Source organism: Acyrthosiphon pisum, chromosome X (assembly GCF_005508785.2).
Source record: "Acyrthosiphon pisum isolate AL4f chromosome X, pea_aphid_22Mar2018_4r6ur, whole genome shotgun sequence".
Lineage (NCBI taxonomy): Eukaryota > Metazoa > Arthropoda > Insecta > Hemiptera > Aphididae > Acyrthosiphon > Acyrthosiphon pisum.
This window is the reverse complement of record NC_042493.1, coordinates 123,299,260-123,324,150: the sequence shown is the minus strand read 5'-3', so window position 1 is coordinate 123,324,150 and position 24,891 is coordinate 123,299,260. Positions and strand designations below refer to the sequence as shown.

General features: G+C 31.7%; 2 protein-coding genes across 2 annotated transcripts in view; one reads left to right on the top strand and one right to left on the bottom strand.

Moving 5' to 3' along the window:
* LOC100570077 (phospholipid transfer protein C2CD2L) overlaps positions 1–24,891 on the bottom strand; it is a gene marked incomplete at its 3' end in the record, with an annotated part of 128,466 nt that overhangs the window by 62,340 nt on the left and 41,235 nt on the right.
* Positions 10,883–23,143, top strand: LOC115035116 (zinc finger protein 271-like). The gene has a single exon (XM_029492771.1). It carries the CDS (start codon positions 15,389–15,391, stop codon positions 16,721–16,723), a length of 1,335 nt encoding a protein of 444 aa, XP_029348631.1. The 5' UTR covers positions 10,883–15,388; the 3' UTR covers positions 16,724–23,143.

Here is a 24,891-nt window from a genome sequence, read left to right as displayed (position 1 = left end):
CACTTTCGTATAAAATGTCTATGAAATAATTAGTTTTCGCACGAAATATGTTAATTATTTATTTTGTACTTTTCCAACGCAGGAGAAAATTAATTAAAATCTGATGATGGGAAAACAAGCGTAGCTGATGCAGGTACCTCTCCTACTCGTCACTGGAATTAGTTTTAAAATCGTTTAATTTGTTGTACGAAATCAAATAGTTTAATATTATTATAAAATTTTACCTTGTCCACTCGAAACGTTTTCACTCGATCACACCTTGATAAAGATATTTCGAAGTATATAACAATATGGTATTAATTGATTTATTCACGATTTCTTAAACATTTCAAAATATTAAAAGTATACACTTTATGCGCCTTATTATTGTGCCTAAAAGTATAACGGTGGAGGAGGTAATCTCGGCAACACGTCACGAAATCATTTGTTGGGAAGGGAGTGGGCTGAGTCTCTCATAAAATTTTTCTAAAAAGTGACCTGTCTGAGAGGTTCGCCAACCAAACTGTTCGTAAGTAGCCTGTTTCTATTATAAAAATTACTGCGATTTTCTTCTGTTATCAGAAGACACCGGATTTCTTATGTTTTTACATAATATCTTTATATATTATTATTTTTAAGTATCATTTGGCCGAAAACATTGAACCACCAAAGCATTAATCGGAAGATAATATTTGAAATGAGAAAAAAATTTTTTTTAAAGAAATATTTTGTCTAGAAAGTGATGGCATACAATTTCAAGTCTATACAACGATTATTCCTCTCGGAAATAATATTAATCTTGCCACGAGGGACACGAAAAACATCATAACTTTCGTTTATAAACCCATGAAAAAATCATCGATGTAATTTTAAAAAACGGGGATTTAGGTCGTTAAACGTTAGTCCTATATTAAAATAATGGCATGGTACGAAATCCGTTAAATTATTCATATTTTTAAAATACGAATTGAAACAAAAAAAATGATTCTCTAGTGAATTGTTTTTAGGTAAACGCTTGTTAAATATTATGTAAATAAGTTTTTTCTCTAACGAGTTCCTACTTACTTACTTATGTATGAAATATAATTATACAAACAATCGTATTTTGTATTCACTTTGCTCAAGTAAATAATATGCCTCTATAATGTATTCAATTTTCGTTTTTCATTCGAAATAGACTGTTAAAAAAGCAGTTTTTGCTAAAAAAAATTAAGACTGACATTTTTGTTTTTCCGAAATAATAAGTCATTGGCCTCGTCCGTGGCGGCGGCCACCATAGGCGCAAATAGCGTTTGAGATTTGTGGGGGGGGGGGCTAATAGGGCTATAGGGCCTTACTCTGATAATATTGAATAAGCTTAAAACAAAATGTAGGAAATGTTTGGGAGGGATATGGACATTTTCGGGGGGCTTAGCCCCTAAAGCCCCCCCCCCCTACTTGCGCCTATGGCGTCAACCGACGCTAATCTATTCCAGTTTATTTTGTCGTAATATTGATTTAACGACTATAATACAACAGCGAATAAACTATAAAAAATAAATTCGCGTGATAGTATTTAAACGCGGTATAATAATATTATTATGATAATAATTAAAACAATTTTTATAATATTTCAATAAAATACGATTTTTGTCAAAATAGTAATATAATAATCATGGCATTCATTTCCATCTCCGCTATGTTGTAATAATGGCATGGTACGAAACCCGTTAAATTATTCATATTTTTAAAACACGAATTGAAACAAAAAAACGATTCTCCAGTGAATTATTTGTACGTAGGTAAACGCTTGTTAAATAATATTATGCAAATAAGTTTTTTTCTCAAACGAGTGCCTATACCTACTTACTTACGTAATAAAACAGGGACTGGACCCGAACCGAAAAAAAACCGGTTCTGGAGCTCGAAAACCATTGAAATGTCGGGGACCGGAACCTAACCGGAACCCATATTTTCGAGTATCACCTGTGCTCAATTTATTGGCCATCAGAAGTGCAGAAGTGCTTTGATAAACTATGTTTACTTCATTTTAGAGCTACATAAAATCTGGAGCCGGAGCCACAACCAAATATAATTATACAAACGATCGTATTTTGTATTCACTTTGCTCGGGTATATAATATGCCTGTAAATGTGTTCAATGTTCGTTTTTCATTCGAAATAGACCGTTGAAAAAAAACTAAGATTTTTGTTTTTCCGAAACAACAAGTCATTGGCCTCGTCCGCCAACGGTAGTCTGTTCCACTTTTGTTTCGTCGTAATATTGATTCGACGACATACATATTATAATACAATAGCAAATAGACGATAAATTATAAAAATAAATGCGCGTGACAGTGTTTAAACGGGATATAATATTATCATGATAATAATTAAAACAATTATTGTTAATATAATAATATTTCAATAAAATACGATTTTTGTTAGAATAGTAACAATATAATGATCATGGCATTCATTACCGTCTCCGCCACTATGCCTGCACAATTACTCGCTCCATCACCGACAATCGGTAAACAATAATAAATAAATAATTACTAACTATTTATTACGCGACTGACGCGATCGTATAACAATATTATCATTATTATTGAATTTAGGTCAATAATACCCAAATGTCATGATATATAATATTATCATCGGGAATGTGTCCCCGCGACCACCGGGCCTTAACGTCGGGTCGCTAATTATTTAGGGAAATTAACCGCTTATGATATTATCAATATAATATTAATACGATGTAGGTCGGCGTGGGCCGTGTCGTAATCGAATTTATAGTTGACTGCCGCAGAAATCCAAATTTCTGTAAGCCCGTCACTTCAACACGGTATTTCTGAATTTGAATTCGGATTTAAAACCGAAGGTTACACTCTCGTTGAAATACTTAAACGGTATTGCGTACAAAAAATGTAATTTTTTTTCTTTTTAACGTATTTGGTTATAGAGGATTAGAAATTTAGAAATGGTTATTGTTTAAATCCAAAAAAAAAAAAAAAAAACAATCGATAACGGATGACTTTTCAACCAAGGTGTAGGTGAGTTACTATGGTGATGGTTCAAAATGATGTGCAAGTGGTATATATAATTGATTGATGCACCATCGGTTATGGTAAAGCAGGATTGAGCATAAAACGATTGAGCATATACATTTTTATAAACACGGTTGAGCTTAGAATATTTTATTCCATGTTGCCAATATTTTGTAATTTATTATTTTCACGTATTATTGTGATATCGGACGCTAGCCATGAGCCGAGCCCCCCCCCCCCACCCAGTTTTATCGACAATGTTATCGATCAATAAATTAGTTCCGAAGAAATAAAGTTCCACGACGTTTTAAACATTTAGCATTGATGGAAAATATAAAATAATCAAGATACAATTCCAAAATGATTATAGAAATAATATCAGCGTTCGATCAACTATAGTCGTGTCACATATAAGGCGCTTTTCATATAAGTGCGTATAACCTACCTAGTTTCTATTTTTTTTTTTATTATGCAAAATATAATAATTATTTTATCAGAAACGGGCAAGGAATTGGCCCTAGTGAATTCATACAATTAATATGGATTAATTGGGGGACGAAAAAAAAATAATCTTTTAAGACGGAGGTGTACCAGTAATAAATGATCAGTTCAGAATTGAAAATGGCAACGTTTCAGAGTTTTTATGCTCAATCATGTAGGTTTTCTTTTGTATTTTAATTTCCTTCGATACACCGACAATTTTGATCGTTCGTGTCGCAAGAGAGGTGTTTTATGCTCAATCGCGTCTCAGCCATCGGTTAATTTATGACTTTTAAATCCGCCCCTATTTGCTAAAATTCATTAGTATTCGATAAACCAAACCATAATCTCTTAAAGACGTTCTCTCACTGTATGTTTACAAATATTATACACTTTTAGATAAAATAAATGAAATACTCCAAGAAAATAAATTTTCCTCGATCTTACCACATTGCAGTTGTCGCACTATAAGGCGTGTGTTCAAAATGCTAACCACACTATAAAATATCTTTTCAGTGCTTAGGTTATTCGGTTATCGTATGATTTTTGTGGTTGTCACCTGCACTAAATGACCGTTGGCTGGCAGCCGCGTCCGTTGACTATTTACGAGATATCAACAGTTGTCGTTTACTTTAAATTTCACTTCGAGCAGGTCGTACTTTCACGCGGAGATGAGCAATTTATCGGTAACCTAACCTAACCTATAGGCACGTTATATTCGGCAAATTGGCAAACCATTTCTCTTTTGTGTCGGTTGTAACCTGTACCTATCCAACTGTTTTCTGAAATCGATCACGTCGACATTAATATTAATGGTTTTAATTTATGATTTACACCAATAACACTTGTATAATATTAATGATACGAGCAGCAAAATAATAATTATTGTACATAAACCAACAGGTGTGTAAATATAAAATATAGCCGGTATTTTAAAATACGTGTAAATGTATAATAGAGTAAAATGTATAAGTATCGAATATATTATTCTAAAATTCGATTCGTACGAATAATATTAACGATGATAATATTATCGAGCATTGCGCGTGTTCGAGTTTTTGAAATGTGTAAAAAGTCTAAATACGGCCGTTTTATGTCTGTATTTTATTTTGTATCTATATAAAGATTATATCGAAACAGTACGTCATTATGTACCTACCTAAACGCAGTGGCGGCGCTAAGGGGGGGGGGGCGGGGCACTCCGTGAAAATGCCCGGGGCATCGTGGTTAGAGAGGCCCCGTGTCTACTTATTTATTTTTCATGATTTTATGAGATGAGTTTTTTTCAAAGATTACTTGATGCTTTTTAAAACAACTTGGAATTTGAAATTTTTACCTTCCAAAAGTACCAACTTGATTAACTGTTCCATCAGAATGAAAGGATGCTGATCTCGAAAATCGTAGCATTTTTACCAACAAAAATGTTACTGACAGACAGAAAAAAAACACACATAATTGTAAAATCGATACATTCTTTCGCTCGGCTCAGAATCTAATTATATATTAAATGCAATAAGAATATTTTAATTTTAATATCAATATCTAATACATTGTATATATTTAAATAAATCGTCGATTAGGAATAATAAAATATATCACTACTGTTAACTGATAATGGTATCGGAAAAGTGTCTAAAGATTGTCAGCTATCAAATAAAACAAAATATCAAGTATGCATAAGTATTTACCATTCAGACCAGATGTCCATAACCATCAAGGGTCCACCAAAAATATTGCCCAGTGCCCCAAAATACGTGGTGCCGTCAGTGCCTAAATGTATCATATTTATTACTAGGGCTGGAAGTTGTACAATATTATTCTATAATATGGTCTGGACCAAGCTGAGCTATACAACGATGAGTTTTAAAATGGAAAAATAAAAATTGTATATTTGCATATTTTGTCAACTTTAGGGAAATAGTGCATATAATGATATTTTATACTCATATTATGCGTATGGTTTATTAGAAGATAAGACGGAAAATCAACACAATATACTTCTCACTAACATAGTTGTGACACGAAAGAGAAATCGTATGACTTTTTTTTAATATTTTTTTTTTTTCAATTGATCGATAATTAATTTTGATATCAATGGGCCATAAAAAAAGAGCCGAGTGTCGCGTGTTTGACCTAATATAGAAAAAAAAATTTAATCCAAACCGCATTACCTAATAGTAATGACTTAAGACCGAATTGATATGCATTTTAAATTGTAAACATGCAAACATGCACTAAAAAAAGTCAAAATAGGCATGAAAAAAATAAATGAACATGCAAGGTTAAATTTTGAATTTTACAGTGTTAATTATTTATTAATTTTATTAAAACTCTTATAAACAAAAATTAAAATGTAAAATATATTATATATATATTATAGCACAGATATCATGAGACATGCAGTACAAAAAATAATGTGATTTGTTAAATTTTAATTTAATTTTCAATCGTCAATAGATTGCAAACCAAGTACCTAAATAACGTTTTAAGAAGTACAACAAATTGAATATTCTTCGAATCGTAAAATATTTTTGATATAAAAATCTGGTACCTATATACTTATGATCTTTTTTTTTCGGTATAATTGTCTGCTTTTTTGTTAAAATATTCACAAATATGCAAACCATTTAGTTATAACTAATATAACCTCACGATAGAATAACATTATGTCGTCTGCGAGACTGCGACTGTGACGTCGACTGCGTCAGCTTTGCGGAGTGTGAAATTAGTGATTTTTTGTGACGTCTTATGGAATTAACTATAATAGTGTTATATTATTTGCAGTAAGTGTATATAATGGCATTATTATAATATTGTAATGGCTGCGCGCCCCGTTAGTGACAATATTATTAAATTATAATTTATATTTAATTTGAGTGATTCCTTTTGGAGTTGGTACCTATCCAAACACTCTCATCGCCTCAAAAAGTCTTAACGATTTTAAAATTATTTTTATTTTAGTTAATTTCTCGTCCATCGTTGTACTTTCACAAAAGTTATAGGACATTTCTTATTTTTTTTTTTTAACAACCGAGAGAACAATATTACAAGTTCAATATTATATTATGTTATTATGTTTGTTAGTTGTTATCATTTTATATTTTCCACCAATCGAATAATTTAATTTCACCGACCTATTATGAAAAATACTATTAAAACAACATTTCAAATAACTAATTATAATAATAACTTTATTGCAACAATAACAAACGAAAAAAAAAAATCATTCATAAATTAACAATGGAAATATGGAATACAATATGGTGGCAGAACCACCTTAAAGCATCGTCACTTGTGCCGGGGGAGCGAGTTCTTATCACTTTTAGAAAACGATTTTATGTTCATAAAAAAATATCCAATTTAATAGTAATTACATTTTTTTATTTACTTATAAATGTTTAACCTTTCTTATACATCTATTATTGTTTTGATAAGTGTTTCAAATATGTTTTGAATAATTTTAAACTATTAAAACGGTTAATGCAGAACACTTTTTCGTCTAAAAACTTAAAGACAATTCGGCAATCGGATAACGTTTACGTTCTACTTATATCCAATATTAAATTCATGATCTGATATATAAATTAAATCCTTACGTTTATATAGATCTATACAGCTTACCCAAATAATCTTAAAATTCTTTACATTAAATATCTATTATAAATTAAAATATTTATAGAATAATAAATTGTTTTCTCGATTAAAACATGTTTTAAAATTCAAATTTAAATCGAAACCACGTATTATAACATTAAGAGTTGTACATTTTTGATTTAAAAATCGATAAATAATTTTATTGACTTTAATAGTAAGTTGTTATATTAGTGGTTTTTCCTTGTAAGTATTCAAGTCATAAACATAACATAAAGATAGATCAAGACCGATGAATCTATATTTTTCAGAGTGTCCCCCGCGTTCCACTTCACTCCGCTCACCTAAACATTGATTAATATTAATAATTAATTACCTAGCCAACGACAATACTCGTTCGAAATTCAAATTTTATGATAATATTTCTATACCGATTGAAATAATCGAAATAATAATATTGTACTTGGGGTTATGACGTAAACGAAAATGTACAATATTAGATTTAAAAAATATATAAATCTTTTATCATTCGAAATTGTTGATATTTTGTAACAGAATCAAATTCTCTCTAAAAAAAAAAACATTAAAACTTTTACAAAAAAATGGATTGTTTACCTCCAAAAGAATCGTTTTATAGACTTGTATAAGACCGAAGAGTACGCCTATATCAATAATAATAATAATAATAATAATAATACATATGTTCAATTGTATTTTAACCGATCGTTCTATAATAGGTCCTTTGTTCGTTTCCCGACTATAATGCATTATTCATCAAACGTTCGTATTTCTTCAAAGGAATACAATATATTTTATTAAGTACTCAACATAAAAAAAAAATGTACGTATTCATATTGTTCGTTATAATTCATTATTTGTATACGATAACCAATCATTACATCATAATATATTTTACATACCATATTATTATCAACTCGTGGGGTTCTATATTATTAAAATTTTTTTTCAATTAGATACAAATTAGCAACTTAGCATACTGTCTTTCGTAACTGTCGTAATTTTTATTCAGACGTGATGTCTAAAATTAGGTGGGAGGGGAGGAGATTAGATAAAAAAAATTAATAAAAAAATTGTACCCACCCCAGCCAGGTTTGTAATTTTTGACCACGTCTGGGACGTAATTTTAAACGCACCGACATTTTTCTGTAGTACTATAGTACTTTACACAATTTTTGTTAAAATAAAATTGTGAAATTTACAATATAATAAGTGTTATTTTTAACCGACCATAACCAACTCAAAATATTGTAAACTTAAAAACAAAATTTGGGGTTATTTTTATTGGAATTATTGATGATTTCCACTGTAGGAAAAATATGAAATATGATACATAGTTAATGAATGTATTAACTCTGGAGATAGATGTGTGAGATTGAAAGAAGTTTATGAAAAAGTTCTATCTCAACCAAAGACAGGGAGTTTCCTTCGGTAAAATGCCGACAAATGCCACAAATTAAACAAAAATATGGTATTTTTTGAAGAAACTTACCTACATATTATCTTGAAATCAATTGAATTATGTCTTACACCTAGATAACGTATAAACTTTGTACAGGGTGATTCTTTTTTAAATGTACAATATTATTGTACATGTTGCAGTATGAGCTAGATAATAAACTAAGTTATATTAGACTTACGTTGGCTTACGATTAATTTGGTTTTTCCCTTTGCTTTTTTCTCTTTTACATTTCACGGCGAACTATGATCAAGATTAAAAATAATAATTTATTTAAAACTTTGATTTTAGATTCTGAGCGGAGCGAGGGAGCTATTGGTTTTACAATGGTGTTTATTATTTTTTTTTTTTTATATTCTGCATACAAAATTTCTACCAGAAGGAGTGCTTTGATTTCAATATAATACAGTACTTTATCTTTTAGAAAATTGGATCAAGATAGACTTTAGAGAGGTCATTTTTCGATTTTCTCAATAGTAATTTAATGCCACGGGAAAAATCACCGAAATATTACGAAAAAACGCTAAAAATTGGAATTTAATTTCTAACCCTTTGTTTATCGCCATAGAAACGAATAAAAAATTATAATATTATAATATTAATTCAACTTACATGATAAAATATCTAGACTGACAAACAGTCTCCGTTCAGAATCGTTTTTCTTATACAATGATATTAATATCATTGAATTCAAGTTTAATACAATCAATTATACATTGACCCACTTGTAACCTACTGTACAGTAGAGCGACATCCACTTACCAGCTTTTTTTTTATATATATTTATTAATGTTTATTTGACTTTTTTCACTTGGGTTATTTTTCCCGTAGATATTTTTTTCATGGATTTTTATTTTATGATTTTTTTCCTACATTTTCCACACCTTCCTTGAACCACCTAAACCACAACACATTGAAAATTCGTATTCCCAAACTTTGTTCCCATCCAATATTTAGACTGTAAATAACACTACGTATTTGAACGGCAGCGGACCGGTCCCGAAACTCTATCGTTATCCGTTGCCTCAAAAAATCCGTTTTCCTTATAAGCACGCGGGCACAGGCCAGCGCGAGAGACGAAAATAATCAGCCTTGAAAATACATCCTAAATATTGAAGACAAAATTTGGTAGATTCGAAGTATTTCGTCCATTCGTTGGATATCATGCCTAAATGAAAAGCATGCAAATTACAAATGTCATCGTGCACGCACAATAATAATATTATGTTAAATATTTGCTAAAAAATTATTTTTGTTTTTAATTCCAATGGCGGCGAAGGGGTGAGTTGGAGACGCGTGCGTAAAAAATAACCCAGTTCGGACGTCCAAGACGTGTATAAAATTCACGTGTTCATGGATTTCTTTCAATTTCACGGTCTATTTGAGGGAAAATAAACGAGTTACGTTCACGACTATTCACTCGTCGATATTATGAACGTGGACGAATTATAATGCCGAACGTCGATATTATGATATTGTGATGTTTTAATAATAAAATATCAAAAACGGGACTCATCCCACGCATATTATATTCAATTAAAATTCTGGCAACAACAAGACGACTCGGAACAATGTTATACCATAGGTATGTGTAACCAACCACTGCTTCCACTGAATATTGTAATATTCTTCGGGTGTTGTCATTCGTAAACGTTCCGATCACTTATTTACAAACATTATAAAATATAGGACTTTGGTGCTTAAAATATGCTTTTATAACATAAAAATTCAAGACAATTCCCAAAATTATAATACCTACGTAATATTGACATCTAAATATTAAAAAAAAAAAATTCTCGTTAAACTGTTAATGTCAAATCGTGGAAAATAATATAAAATATAAAAATTACAAATTCCTAATAAGCTTGTAAATTTTCTATGTAAGATCTGCAGGTTTTTCATCACATTTCAGAAGATCATTAGCGTAATCGCATTTGATAATTTCGTAGATATTCAAATGACGTCGGATAAGTCATATTTTATTGAATATACATGTCAAAAAATCAATATAATAATAATGTGTAATGCAACAAAAACAATAATAATTTAAAAAACATTGAATGTTGATCGTTTTATAGTGTTATCACGAACACAATACGGCCGATTAGAGATCTCAATATCCTACAACAAAGGTGGGCAAGTTAATGAAAATAATTAACTCAAGTTAAGTTAAGTTAAGAGGGCACAAGATCGATGAGTTAAAATTTAACAGTTAACAAATTATAAATTCAACTCGATAGTTTAAAAGTTAATATAGAAAAAAATATTAACTTAACTCAGTTTAAAAAAGTTAATCTATTTTTTTTTTTTAATCAGTATGTAAATCACATAAATAGTGAATGTGTCTCATTTATAAATTTAAAAAAATAATTTTATAGAACTTTTATCATAACTTTAACTTTTTAACTAGTTGATGCCCACCTTTGTACTACAAAAGGTCTCTAGCAGCGTACGGTATGCTTATAACAGTTAAACGGTTAGACATTGTATTTCATTCGTATCTTATTCTTTCATAATATTATTGCGAGTCACTCATACTACTGAGGATATATCACGGACCGCGTCAACGGGGTAGAGTTCTATGATCGAAGTCACTATGTTAAGTGTTTTAATTTATATATTTGACACATAGTAGGTATGTTGAGATATACTAAGTACCACTGAATATTGTAATATTGTTCTGGCGTCATGAGTCGCAAACGTTTCGACCATTTTTACAATCGTTATATAATATATTAAAATATTGGGGCCGAATGCCGATGCCTAAAAAATACATTTGTGACACAAAAATACAAAAAAATTCCCTAAAGTTCTTAAACGTAATAACGGCCTTTTAAATGCTTAAAAAAAGTTTTCATAAAACCGGTAATGTTAATAATGTGATATTGTATTGATTTAAAAATTAACAACTACGATTTACAAATATACGTTCTATCAAAATGTGGAAAATTATATAAAATATAAAAATGAGAAATAATTACTGAACACACTTGTGGTTTATTTCATATTTTAAGTGAATTTATTCATATAGGTACCTACATCAAAGTGTTATTTTTAAATACTGTGTTGAGATAGGCAAATTAAGTCGTGTTGTCGAGCCGTGTGAGTTATAAGACAGCAGTTACACTGTTAATTGTGACGCTCTGTTGAGATAGCCTGTGTTGCAGTTTTAATTATAATATGAGATAAGTAGTTTTATTTTATTTTTTTTGCAACCTTATCTCAAATATTTTGGTCAATTTTTATGTTTGTGTTTTGCAGATAAAATTGAAAAAAAAATATTTAACTAAAGTAAAAATGAAAAAAATAAAGGTACACCTGTCGACTACACTGAGTAGGTAATAGAAATCAATTCGTCCAACGTGTAAAATCTTAACGGACAAAGGTACCAAATAAAACGATGTCTCATATTATAATAACGCAGATCATTTGCCATAACAATTAAATTTTTATGTAATTAAACAATTACAGTGCCATCCACTCGACACGTGCTACTGTACAAGTACAACAGAGCTGCGGGACTTGCCCACTTGCCCACTTTCTTCCAACTTAAATTTTTCTCGTTTTCAATATAATAATATCGTAATGGAAAATCTGGAAATATCGCTAAAATGTACGACACGTCCGTTTTTCCCCTCGTGAAACCGATTCGGTCGTTTCGTAATGGTTTATAAACTATAATATCGTCGCCGCGCGTGAAGACTATTGAAGTGCTCGCCGTTTATTAAATATATTAGCATCGCGTAGTTGTTGCGAAACATTCTTTCATAAAATAATGAATTCTCATACAAACCGAGTCTCGCTTGGAATCGCTTATATCATTATTTATATTAAACATTCAGAAAAATAAATAAATCAAACAGTCAAAGGGTCCGCCAAAAGATGCAAACATCCCGACGAAACAAGAAAAAAATGGGTGGCGTTGTAATATTATAATAGTAAATTGTGTGACACGGCGAGAAAAAAATTCTTAACCGGTATATGGCCGCATTTTTTACGCTTTACATTATATTACTATAAATACTTAAGCTAAAAAAAAACTAACTACTATGACGTGTCAACAATGTCATTTTAACGGATAGAATATAGATATGCGCCTACCGCGTGAAAACTTTATCCGAAAATCTTAAAAACTTTTAACGATGTTTGATGATTTTTTCAACGTGTTTTTACGAATTATAATATAACTAAATAAATATTTATGCGGATCGGTAGGCAGGTAACTAAAAAAAAACCAATTAAACTTTTGTTTATCGAATTATTGTATCGTAACTACAGATAAACTGCATGATTGTAGACATATATATTATAATATTCCGTTTCGGACGGCTCGTCAGATTATAGCTTTTGTCGATATTAATACAATATAATGTTATATTATATTGTGGATCAGATTAGTTAATACTAGATAAACACTTTTTTATCCGGACGAAAATAAAAGTAATACGACAAAAAGTTATCTAGACAAAGATAAAAGATAAATAATTTTTATCTAGATAAAAAAAAGATAAATTTTTAGTACTTTTAGATATAACTTTTTAGTTAAAAAAAGAAAACGACAGTAGATAACTTGCAATAGTAAACAAAGCGATAACAGATAATATAATGGCAATAATATTTAAAACAATATTATAGTGCATCAACATTTTTGAAATATGCAATGCCTCTGTAGTGACGATACCATCAACGTATAAATAATGATTAATTCGATTACAAACATAACTGCTCGAGTACGTCATAATATCTTGACAACAAAAATAAATATATATTGAAGTGATTTTCCTACGGAAATCGAATATAAATGTTTAGTGCTTCAAAGGATTATTTTCAGGAGTGTTCTGTAGTGTGTCTATATACACTGTAAGTACCTACCTATAGAAGTATTGAGTGATTTTTCACTATAACAGTGGAAGAATGCATTCTGCAGCTCTGCATGGCTGTAACAGGTATTAGTAGAGTTGCTTACGAACACAAAATAATAATAATGTTGTATTAATTTGAATAAAACAGCCAAAAATTCAATTTGCAATGATAGATGACATTATACTTAAATTAAATCTAAAAAGTTAGTGTACAGAATACAATCGATATAAAAGAAATACGTGCATATAGTATTTGGCAAATGTATTACCCACCTATGTGCTTAGGGTTCTCAAATGAAATTGAAAATATTTAAGTCCAAAATATGTTTTATAAGTAGATGAAGTTTTTTTATTTGTATTCGTTTATTCATTAATTATTTATTAATATTTGATACAATTAACCAACGCATTTGCATAATGTAAGTGTGTGACTATAAACTTTGAAATATAATAAACGACTAGTCTTTATTTATATGTTTTACATACCTATATTAAATATTTCTAGTAGTTACTAATGCAATATATTATATTTCTATACTTAAATAAAAACACGGAATAACTACGAGCCATGTGAGATGTGGGGTGATTCAATATACATATACATATATATTATGCATATATATATATATATTATATATACATTCCTTATATACACAACTACACAAGTGACACATTCAACACATAAATATAATATTTACTATTTAATGCCTCTCTGATCAAACATTTAGTAAAAACAACACAATCAATTATCAACGGCGCCAGACGACACTCACATTATAAAATCATGAACGCATTATAACTCAAATTAATATATTATACTTCAAGACCTATCCAATCAGACGTTTAGTAAAAAGAACACAATAAATTAAACACAGCGACACCTTTGTCACGCCGCAAAAAGTAAAATCATAAACACATCAATACTTTAATGTTACGTTCAATCGATACACACCGACAAGGAAGGGATTACACAAAAATCGTTCTTTACATGGATATGACAAAATCGACAGAGCTCACCATTTCAGTCAGATCAGTCTAGTCCGCCAGTCCGTCGAGGGAAGGCAGTGAGTTCCAGAGGTGCCTCAAGACACAACGTCCACGCCAGTATGCACTACAATATATTCTTTGGCATTAAAATAAATGCATTCACACTTGTATGTATATTAGGTCATTCGAACCCCTTCGGTATAAGCTTCGTTACTTATCTTGTACTACTCACCAAATCAACTCGTTAATTATTTATTTCCACTAAACTTAATACTGTCTACCACGTACAACAGTACTTACATATTAATCGTAGGCTCGTACATTGATTCATAGGGTTGGGTTGTTATAAATATCCGTAAAAGGTCCTATATGGTGACGATACACAATAAAGTAGTAGAATAATTATACGAATAGGTATTTCCTTTAAAATGAAGATATAAAATCACTAATCAAAGTTAAATAATATCAGAACAGCCATGTCATATACCCATAATATGACACTCTCCTTTTTAATATATATTGTTCCAACTATTTTTATAATTTATTATTATTCTTTCCCCTCCCCTATATCTTTTCGTATTTTTAATCTATTACACTAATTAGTGTAATTACTATTTAATTATTAGAAACTTTGTCGTATGGAGATTGTTACCCTGATATATATAATATATATATATATATATATATTCAAAGTTTACGATCAATACTTCTGTATTATAATTTATCAATTTAAATAATTAAATAATAATACAAAAAATACTGGCTTGAAAACCTGACTATGTCCAACAATTCTAATCGACTGTAAATGGGTTACTAGGATAACCTGGTAACCAAAACATACATGATTTTGTATAACATAATATTATAATAAAGTCAAAAGTCGTTTACCTGTTAATCCGTGAATATATTATTAAGCAGGTCCATTTACTAGAAGAAATTGTATTAGATGACTGTGAGATTTGCAGTAGAATCAACAGCACTCCATGGACAAACTCACATGTATTGGGAGGAAGCGTGTGGCCGATAAGCAATATCCGTGTGACGCATGTGACAAACGGTTCAATTCGGATGACGACTTAATGGTTCACAAGCGGACTCACGCGGGAGAGAAGCTATACCTGTGTGATGAATCTTTCACTCAAATGAGAAACCTAACATTACATCAGAGGACTCACACGGGAGAGAAGCCGTACCCGTGCGACGTATGTGATAAGTCTTTCTCTCAAATCAGTAGCCTAACAATACATCAGAGGACTCATACGGGAGAGAAGCCGTACCCGTGCGACGTATGTGACAAATGGTTCAGTAGCAATGGTCAACTAACGGTTCACAAGCGGTCGCATACGGGAGAGAAGCCTTACCCGTGCGACGTGTGTGATAAATCTTTCTCTCAAATGATTAACCTAACATTACATCAGAGGACTCACACGGGAGAGAAGCCGTACCCGTGCGACGTATGTGATAAGTCTTTCTCTCAAATCAGTAGCCTAACAATACATCAGAGGACTCATACGGGAGAGAAGCCGTACCCGTGCGACGTATGTGATAAATCTTTCTCTCAAATGATTAACCTAACATTACATCAGAGGACTCACACGGGAGAGAAGCCTTACCCGTGCGACGTGTGTGATAAATCTTTCTCTCAAATGATTAACCTAACATCACATCAGAGGACTCACACGGGAGAGAAGCCGTACCCGTGCAACGTATGTGATAAATCTTTCTCTCAAATCAGTAGCCTAACAACACATCAGAGGACTCATACGGGAGAGAAGCCGTACCCATGTGACATATGCGACAAATGGTTCAGTAGTAATGGTCAACTAACGGTTCACAAGCGGTCGCATACGGGAGAGAAGCCGTACCCGTGTGACATATGCGACAAATGGTTCAGTAGTAATGGTCAACTAACGGTTCACAAGCGGTCGCATACGGGAGAGAAGCCGTACCCGTGCGACGTATGTGATAAATCTTTCTCTCAAATCAGTAGCCTAACAATACATCAGAGGACTCATACGGGAGAGAAGCCTTACCCGTGCGACGTGTGTGATAAATCTTTCTCTCAAATGATTAACCTAACATTACATCAGAGGACTCACACGGGAGAGAAGCCGTACCCGTGTGACATATGCGACAAATGGTTCAGTAGCAATGGTCAACTAACGGTTCACAAGCGGTCGCATACGGGAGAGAAGCCGTACCCCTGCGACGTATGTGATAAATCTTTCTCTAAAATCAGTAGCCTAACATTACATCAGAGGACTCACACGGGAGAGAAGCCGTACCCGATTATGTTTAGTCGTTCTGATGTCATATAAGGCTGATTAGTAATTTTATTTCACTAACCATTCTAAACGTCATATGTAAAATTATTCTAATACTTAATTATATATTGTCTTTATGCGTATGCGGGTTTTCCTATATAAAAATGTTTTATGAAATAATTTGATTCACTCACGTGAGTGTGTTGATATATTCGTGGATCTATTGATACATTATTCATTAAATACAATATGAAATACTTAGGAACGCAAAATTCGTAGACGGTTTAGAATCCCGTGGTTACGGGTTTACACGTCCCGATGTAAATAGACGTGTTTACCAAACTTAGCAACCCACACATTAATATCTTTCAAAGATTTTGCATCACATATTAGAAGAATATTAACATCATCCCCTTTGATAATTTCTTATTCAAACGATGTCGGATATTTTATTAAATACATGTGAAATAATCAAAATAATAAAATGTAATGAAAAAAAAAAATAATTTAAAAATAATAATTTGAAAACATTGAATATTGATGATTGTTTAATGTTATCACGAAAATAATACGGTATTACAGCTAATTAGGCTCTTTGTTTCTCATGTGTATCTATCTAAGTATGGTATGCTCAAATGGTACCGCGGTAACGGAATGAGCTCGCGGAGGATGGTCCTCTTGGAACGGAAGTAGGTTGTTGGGTATTTACCAATTTTCCAGGTAGTGAGATAGGTATTTGATTATTCTGAACATTATGATTATCACTCAAATGCTTTAAAAATATTATAACTGATTCTCTCTTGTTTGTTTAATATGTGTGTTTCACCATGTTCAATATTATATTCTTAACCGTTAAACAGTTAGGCATAGTATTTCATTATTATCTTATTCATTCATAATATTGTGTCACGTCCATCTACTACTCACTACTATATGACGGACCGCGTTGATGTCCCAACGGGATTGAGTTCGATGCTCAAAGTTACTGTGACAAGTATATACGTACATATTACTTGTTTTTAATTTATGTATTTGATACTCGGTATGTTAAGCGATACTTTTTCGGTTTCGGTCTAGGTTCTTGAGAAAACCAAAAAAGGGTTTAGGTAAGGTCCGATATTTTCAAAAGGTTCCGGTTAAAATAACTGTATTTTAATTTCGGTCGCAATCCCTGCAAACCTGTAAATGTGACTCGCGTGACTCGTGTGAGTCGCTAAGCCAAGTCGTATATTTATAATATTATGGTTTTATGTATTTTTTCTTAATGCCCTTAAACTTTTACTGACTTAGACAAGTATTTGGAACAACAATCTTTGTACAAACTATCTAATTTATTCACACGATTATTTTAAGTTATTTTAAATAAACCGTTCAACAGTAGACAATTCACTGTTGTGCTATAACTGTACTGCATTCACAATATCAGTTTTGTATACAAGCTCGGTACTGATATCTACCGTAGATCCATGTGTCCGCCCTCCATCCTTTAAATTCATGTGTTCAGAAGTATCACGGATTTCTTTAAATGTCACGGTCTGTTCGGGGGAAAACGATTGACGTTCTCGTCGATATGAATGTGAACGAAACGCATTCTAATTCCGATCACTGATATTATGATATTGTAATAATGTAACGTTTTAATGATAAAATATCCAAAACGGGACTCATCCGGCGAATATTATAATCAATTAAAATTCTGACAACAATAAGACGATTCAGTACAATGTTTCACTATAGGTATGTCTAACCAACCACTGTTCCACTGTATATTGTAATATTCTTCGGGCGTCATCATTCGTAAACGTTCCGATCACTTATTTACAAACATTGTAAAGTATAGGGCCCGAACGTTGGTGCTTAAAATATGAATTTATAGCACAAAAATACAAGAAAATTCTCTAAAATGCTGATATGTAATAGCTATTACACTAGTGACCTCTAAATATTAAAAAAAAAATTTTCGTAAAATTGTTAAAGTTAATAAACTGATTGATTGATTTAAAAATTCGAAACTTTCATTAATTATACGTTACCTACATCAAATTGAGAAAAATAATATAAAAATAACAAATAATAAGCTTGTAAATTTTCTATGAAAGATCTGCAGGTTTTGCATCACATTTCAGAAGAATATTAACGTCATTACCTTTGATAATTTCGTATTCAAATGACGTCGGATAAGTCATATTTTATTGAATATTATACATAATTCATGTCAAACAATCAAAACAATAATGTGTTATGCAACGGAAACAATAATAATTTGAAAACATTGAATGTTGATCGTTTTATAATGTTATGACAAACGCAATACGGCCAATTAGAGATCTCGATTTCTTACAATGGGTACGGTACGTTTATATTAATATATTATGCGTTAAATAGTTAGACATATTATTTCATTTGTATCTCGTTCATTCATAATATTGTTGCGTGTCACTCATACTACCGAGGATATACTACGGACCGCGTCATCGGGGTAGAGTTCTATGGTCGAAGTCACTATATGAAGTGTTTTAATTTATATATTTAATACATAGTATGTGTGTCAAGATATACTTGATCCGGTTCCGGTTTATGTTCTTGAGAGAATAAAAAAAAAGCGTTTCGGTAAAGTACCGGTTAACGTTAAGCAACATTCTATACTCTCAACACGATTTTAATACTTTTTTGTTAATGCCTTTAAAATTTTACTGACTAGCAAAAGTATTTTCAATAACAATCTTTGCACAAACCGTCTAATTCGTTGGTAAAATCCTTTATGAAATTATTATCAGGTACCTACCTACTGTTCTTTTACCCGGTAAAATAGAAAAAAAATGTAAAAAGGAAAGTTTTGGAATAGAGAACATTTCGTTAACAAAATCAGAAAATAAATTATTCATTCATTATGAATAATATATTATATAGTAGGTACGCTTCGGAAAGCACATTAAAAAAAGTAAATAATTGCATGAAAAAAAAATGAAACCCATCTTTTGGGTTAATACTACGAATGCATATTTTATATTTATTATGCACGCACCACGCGTGGGCATACGGGTGACCCTTTGATTCATTTAACATGAATATTATGTTTTTCGATGATTTAAAATAACAAAATTGCTGACGTTATTTCGAACCATGCAGTGCGGAAATTTCTTTCGATTCGCACTCAATTTATACGCGGCCGTCCATCTCTACGTTTAAACTATAACATACAGAGTGATTCGCCGAGCAGGGTGACCCCATTTTTTTTCACTTGATGATGAACTTATTAAAATAAGATTTTTGGAATTTTTAAAAATGCCTATACTTTTAAAAAATAGACAGCATTTTAAAATTCTTGAGATTTTGTTGTATTATGCGTAAGGAGTGTGTCCGTGGCGATAGAGATTCCTATTTTTCAAAATTTGAGAAACTCATATTATTTTACTGTAATTTGTTTATTGGAAAATTTTTTTGAAAAACTTCGATGTATCTAACTAAAAATCAGAAAGAGTAGTTTTTCAGATATATTTAAACGTTCACGGAAAAAAATATAAACTTGATATTTTTAGTTGGCAAGTATAGTATAGTTGAAGTAATCAAATTTTTGGTTAGATATTCTTAAATGGTAAAGTAAATTGAACCAGAACTATATAGTTAAGCAATATAATTGTTCTACTGATACATTTTGTTGAAGAAAATGGCACAGTTATTTAAAAGTTTCACACAATATTAGTATTTGTGTGGGTTTTCCTTTATATTTTGAATTTTTAATATAAATTTATATTACCTAAAACTATTATAAACAATATTATAACATTTGAAATGTAATATCATATCAAGTATTTGTTATACTTGAATTATTTTTATAAATTATAAATACTGATAGATCAATATTATATTAAATGACTACAGTAATTTTCCAAATATCCATAGCCCCCCATTCCCCATATCTATTCTAAACCTATATTATCCTTGGTGCACATAATAGTTAAGTAACTGAAAATCTATTTGTTCAAATTTTGAATTCGACGCGTTGAAGTTTTCAGAAAAATTATCCACCAAATAATTTAAAGTTGTAGTGAGGGAGGGGGACTTGAATTATAGTACAGAAAATCTCAAGAGTTCGATAATATGATCTTTATGGGCTCGAAACCGATAACATTTTGAAAACCAGTGTTTATCTGTAGGTATACTTAGTTTCGAGTTTCGGTTTCGACTATCACGGTTTTTATTATTGCCCGTTTCGGTTTCGGTTTAGAGTACTGGTATGTATTCGTTCGGTTTCGAATACTTGTATTGCCTTTTTTTTTTTTACAAAATAGATCCTCCAAAATCAATAATCGAATAAATTCGTTCACAAACGAAAACACGGTTGGTGAGCACTCTCGACGAATCACTCTGTATACAGTATAATATTGTTAGCGGCCTACGCACGAGCACGGCAATAACGCGTTATCGTCCATGATATAACATTTTCGAGCGTATTCGAACGGCCGCGGGATAACGATTCGGGCGATTCGGGGGGTTTTTTTTCGTTAATAATAAACATTTTTGCCCCGGCGAATGTCAAATATTTCGAAGCCATATACTCAATACACTACTCCACGTTGCGCGCGTGCAGTCGTCGGCCGTCCGGTAGGCGATAAATTCAAAGCGATTCTCTGGTATGTCGTTTCGTTCACGCACCGCCGTAATAATTCGGTCGCGTTTCGGAAAATTTGCCAAAAAAAAAAAATTAAAATCGAATAAATACAACTCGCGAATGACGAATTCCGGGTCGTGCGATCGTCAGATATTCGACAATCATCAATATGCCGAGGCGGCAGGAATGGCGAAAATTCGTGAGAGCTGTGTCGGCTGTCGAGTGGTATTAATATCTGCACCGCAGAAGTCGAGTAACGCAAGTCGCAAAAAAACAAATTTTACGGGAGAGACAAAACATAAGAAATTCGTTGCAACGGACTTACAATATTGTACAGTTACATCAAACATATTATTTCGTACTACTTTTATTGTGTAATCGCTGGACATGCGTTTCTATACTCCTGTCGTATAGTTTAGGACTTGAGTTAGTATAATACCTACTCATTGCTATCTACGAATTTACCGTATATAGGACTTACTAACCTTTCAAAAGATCACAAAAAGCATAATATTTTGATTATAGAACTAATTCAAAATTTCAAAAAATACACTTGCGTTAGTTGAATTCTGTGGTATCTATAGACAAATTATCCGGGTGCCTACCTACGTCTTATCCAGATAATTAATAATTAATAAATAAATTAGTGTCTGGTACTGGGGCATCCGAGATTTGAATCGTGAAAATCCATAGATATCTATGAAAATATCGTTGTGTATTGTGTGTATTTTTTTTTCGATAATCGTTAACTCACATTTTAGTCATTTCACATCAAATATTACAACAAAAAAAAATCATACAATTTGTTGGGCCGTTGGATTAAGCATGGCAGTAGGTACAGATCTCCTCTGTTTCTATGCCGAACGCGGAATACGGTGAGACCAGAGACATTTTGAAATTGAAAACATTGGGGAACACCTTATTGGAGCATGTGTAAAAAAGTAAAGTGATGCCTTTTTCTGGGGGTAAAAAAAAGGGCTATCCTATAGTATGACGCATAAAAATGTTACATGATATAATTCGCGCAAAGTCCTGTACACGTCAATATCAAATTACAACTAATTTTATATTATGAAGCAAGGTGAAAAGATTTTAAAAATTAATATAGGTAGGTAATTTGCACCTAAAATCTAAATTGCCAAATTATGGATCTATCGCAGTAAGATAATTCGTACAAAATTTTATTAAAATTAAAAGCTTGGCGTATTTAATCGATAGAGTAATAATCGCTTGAAATTTCAAAATTGAAAATTTCACTCTACTCGAAGTAGATGATTAAAAATGGTTATTGAGATTACACGCATAAAATATCGACAACGAAAGACTTATCAGACCGAGGCTTAACCACGACAGTGGTTATAACATTTCTGTATGAATGCCATGTTATGCTATCGGTTAACTTATAATTTATCAACTGGATCCATATTGTCAATCATTTTTTAGTATTCGGTACAATCGAAACTGACAATCGAACTGACTTTTAAAAATGTCCTCTTGTTTCGAGTATATGACCATAAACACTTTTAGATATCTACTTCCTATGGTAAACAATTTTTTTAAATTTTTATTTTTCACGAAACATTTCCAGCAAATAAATTTCACGAGTTTCTACATTCCTATCCGGAGCGCACACTGCAGATTTTTTGTGATTTCGGCGCTTTCGTACCCGCACGATGTACTATTGATTTTTTTTCTCATCTCGTATTGTCACGGCTTATGATTTTCACAGAAAAAAAATTTAGATTCGCGTGACTACTCCTTGCGAGCCCACGTTTGGTTTATGGGACATTTTCGGTGCCGAAAATAATTGCCAGTCGTCCGCCTCCGGCTGCGAATTCGGGTGGTCGTTTTTTCGTTCTTCGTTACGACGAAAATATTATATATTATAATATATTATATCACACGAACTTTTGCACTACCTTGTCGATTAAAATTCAAAGTTTGGCAAACGATAGAGTAATAATGTAATAATTCCACAGGGTTCTGTGTTTGAAATTTAAAAATTGAAAATTTTACTTGAAATAGACGATTAAAGAAACGGTCTCTGATTACACACATAGAATATCGACAACGATTGACTTATCCGACCGAGGCTGATGAATTACCACGATAATAGTTATAACAGCTGTTCTGTATGAACGGCATAATATTATCCTATCGGTTAGTATTCGATACAATAAACCGACACTTTTGAAAACGTTCACTTGCTTCGAATTTATGACTATTAACACTTTTGGATACTACATATAATAAAAAAAATAAATATTTTATTTCATTTTTTACAACCCTATCCGGAGCCGAAGCGCACACTGCAAATTGTTTGTGATTTCGGCGCTTTCGTACCCGCACGGTGTACGATCGATTTTTTTCTCATCTCGTCTTGTCCCGGCTTATGCCTTCCACCGGAAAAAAAAATTGTACGACTCGCGTGACTATTCCGTTTGGGTTATGGGACATTTTCGGGGCCGAAAATAATTGCCAGTCGTCCGCCTCCGGCTGCGAATTCGGGTGGTTATTTTTTCGTTCTCCGTTACGACGACAATATTATATTGTTATAATATATTGTTATCACACGAACCTCTGCCGACGATTTATATACACACACGCGACACGTCGTACAATGTAATATTATAATAGTTCTTATAGATAATAAATGTATATTACGGGCACACTGTGCGCATATTATTACAACGTGGCGCGTGCATTGTCGTGTGCGACGGGTCGCCGCCGCGGTGTCACTGTTGGTTTCGAAATTGATTTATGCGCTCGACAAAGTTTGTGCCAAAATAAACAAAGAAATAACAAACTGAGTGTATTATTACAACATCACATGAGTATATAATAATAATAATAGTAATAGTATACACGACGATTATAATGATATTGTGTGTATGGTATAATGTTATAATAATAATAATAATAATAATAATAATAATATTATGTCACGACGACGTAAATTATTATTATTCACCGACGACCGCGGTATAATATGTTATTATTATATGTATAGGTACCTACGTATAAAGTATGGTGAGAAAAGTGTCCGACGCGCGTGGTCGGTAAAATAATGATAATAATACTATCGTAAAAGAACTCGGCGAAAACTTTGAACCTACCCACTAACAACCTACGTAATAATAATAATAATAATAATAATGTAAAACAACGACGACGACGATAACAACATTATCGGGCTGGAGGATTTCGATGCACTTTACGTGGTTTTCCGGAGCTATTTTCTTTTAGATCCAATAAAATCATAACCTAAATAATAATACGATGGCTAGGTATATAGGTAATTAGTGGTTGTGGAGAAAATCGTATTGTGTTATGTGTATAGTGATAATGTTGTTGGTGCTATATGGGGGAATCTTTAGCGCCACTATTGTAGTTTCAATAAAAACTATTTTTGTCATTACATTAATTCCCCATAAATTATTACAACATCTTATAATTCATTTTATTGATTGACTATATTAGCATTGCGGTATATTATTACAATATTACGAAAAACGGTTTTCTTACGAGATATTTGTGGCTATATATATGTATATGTATTTCTGAAATAAGTAGAATTGCTTACAAAAACGATTTATTATGCAAAAAAGGT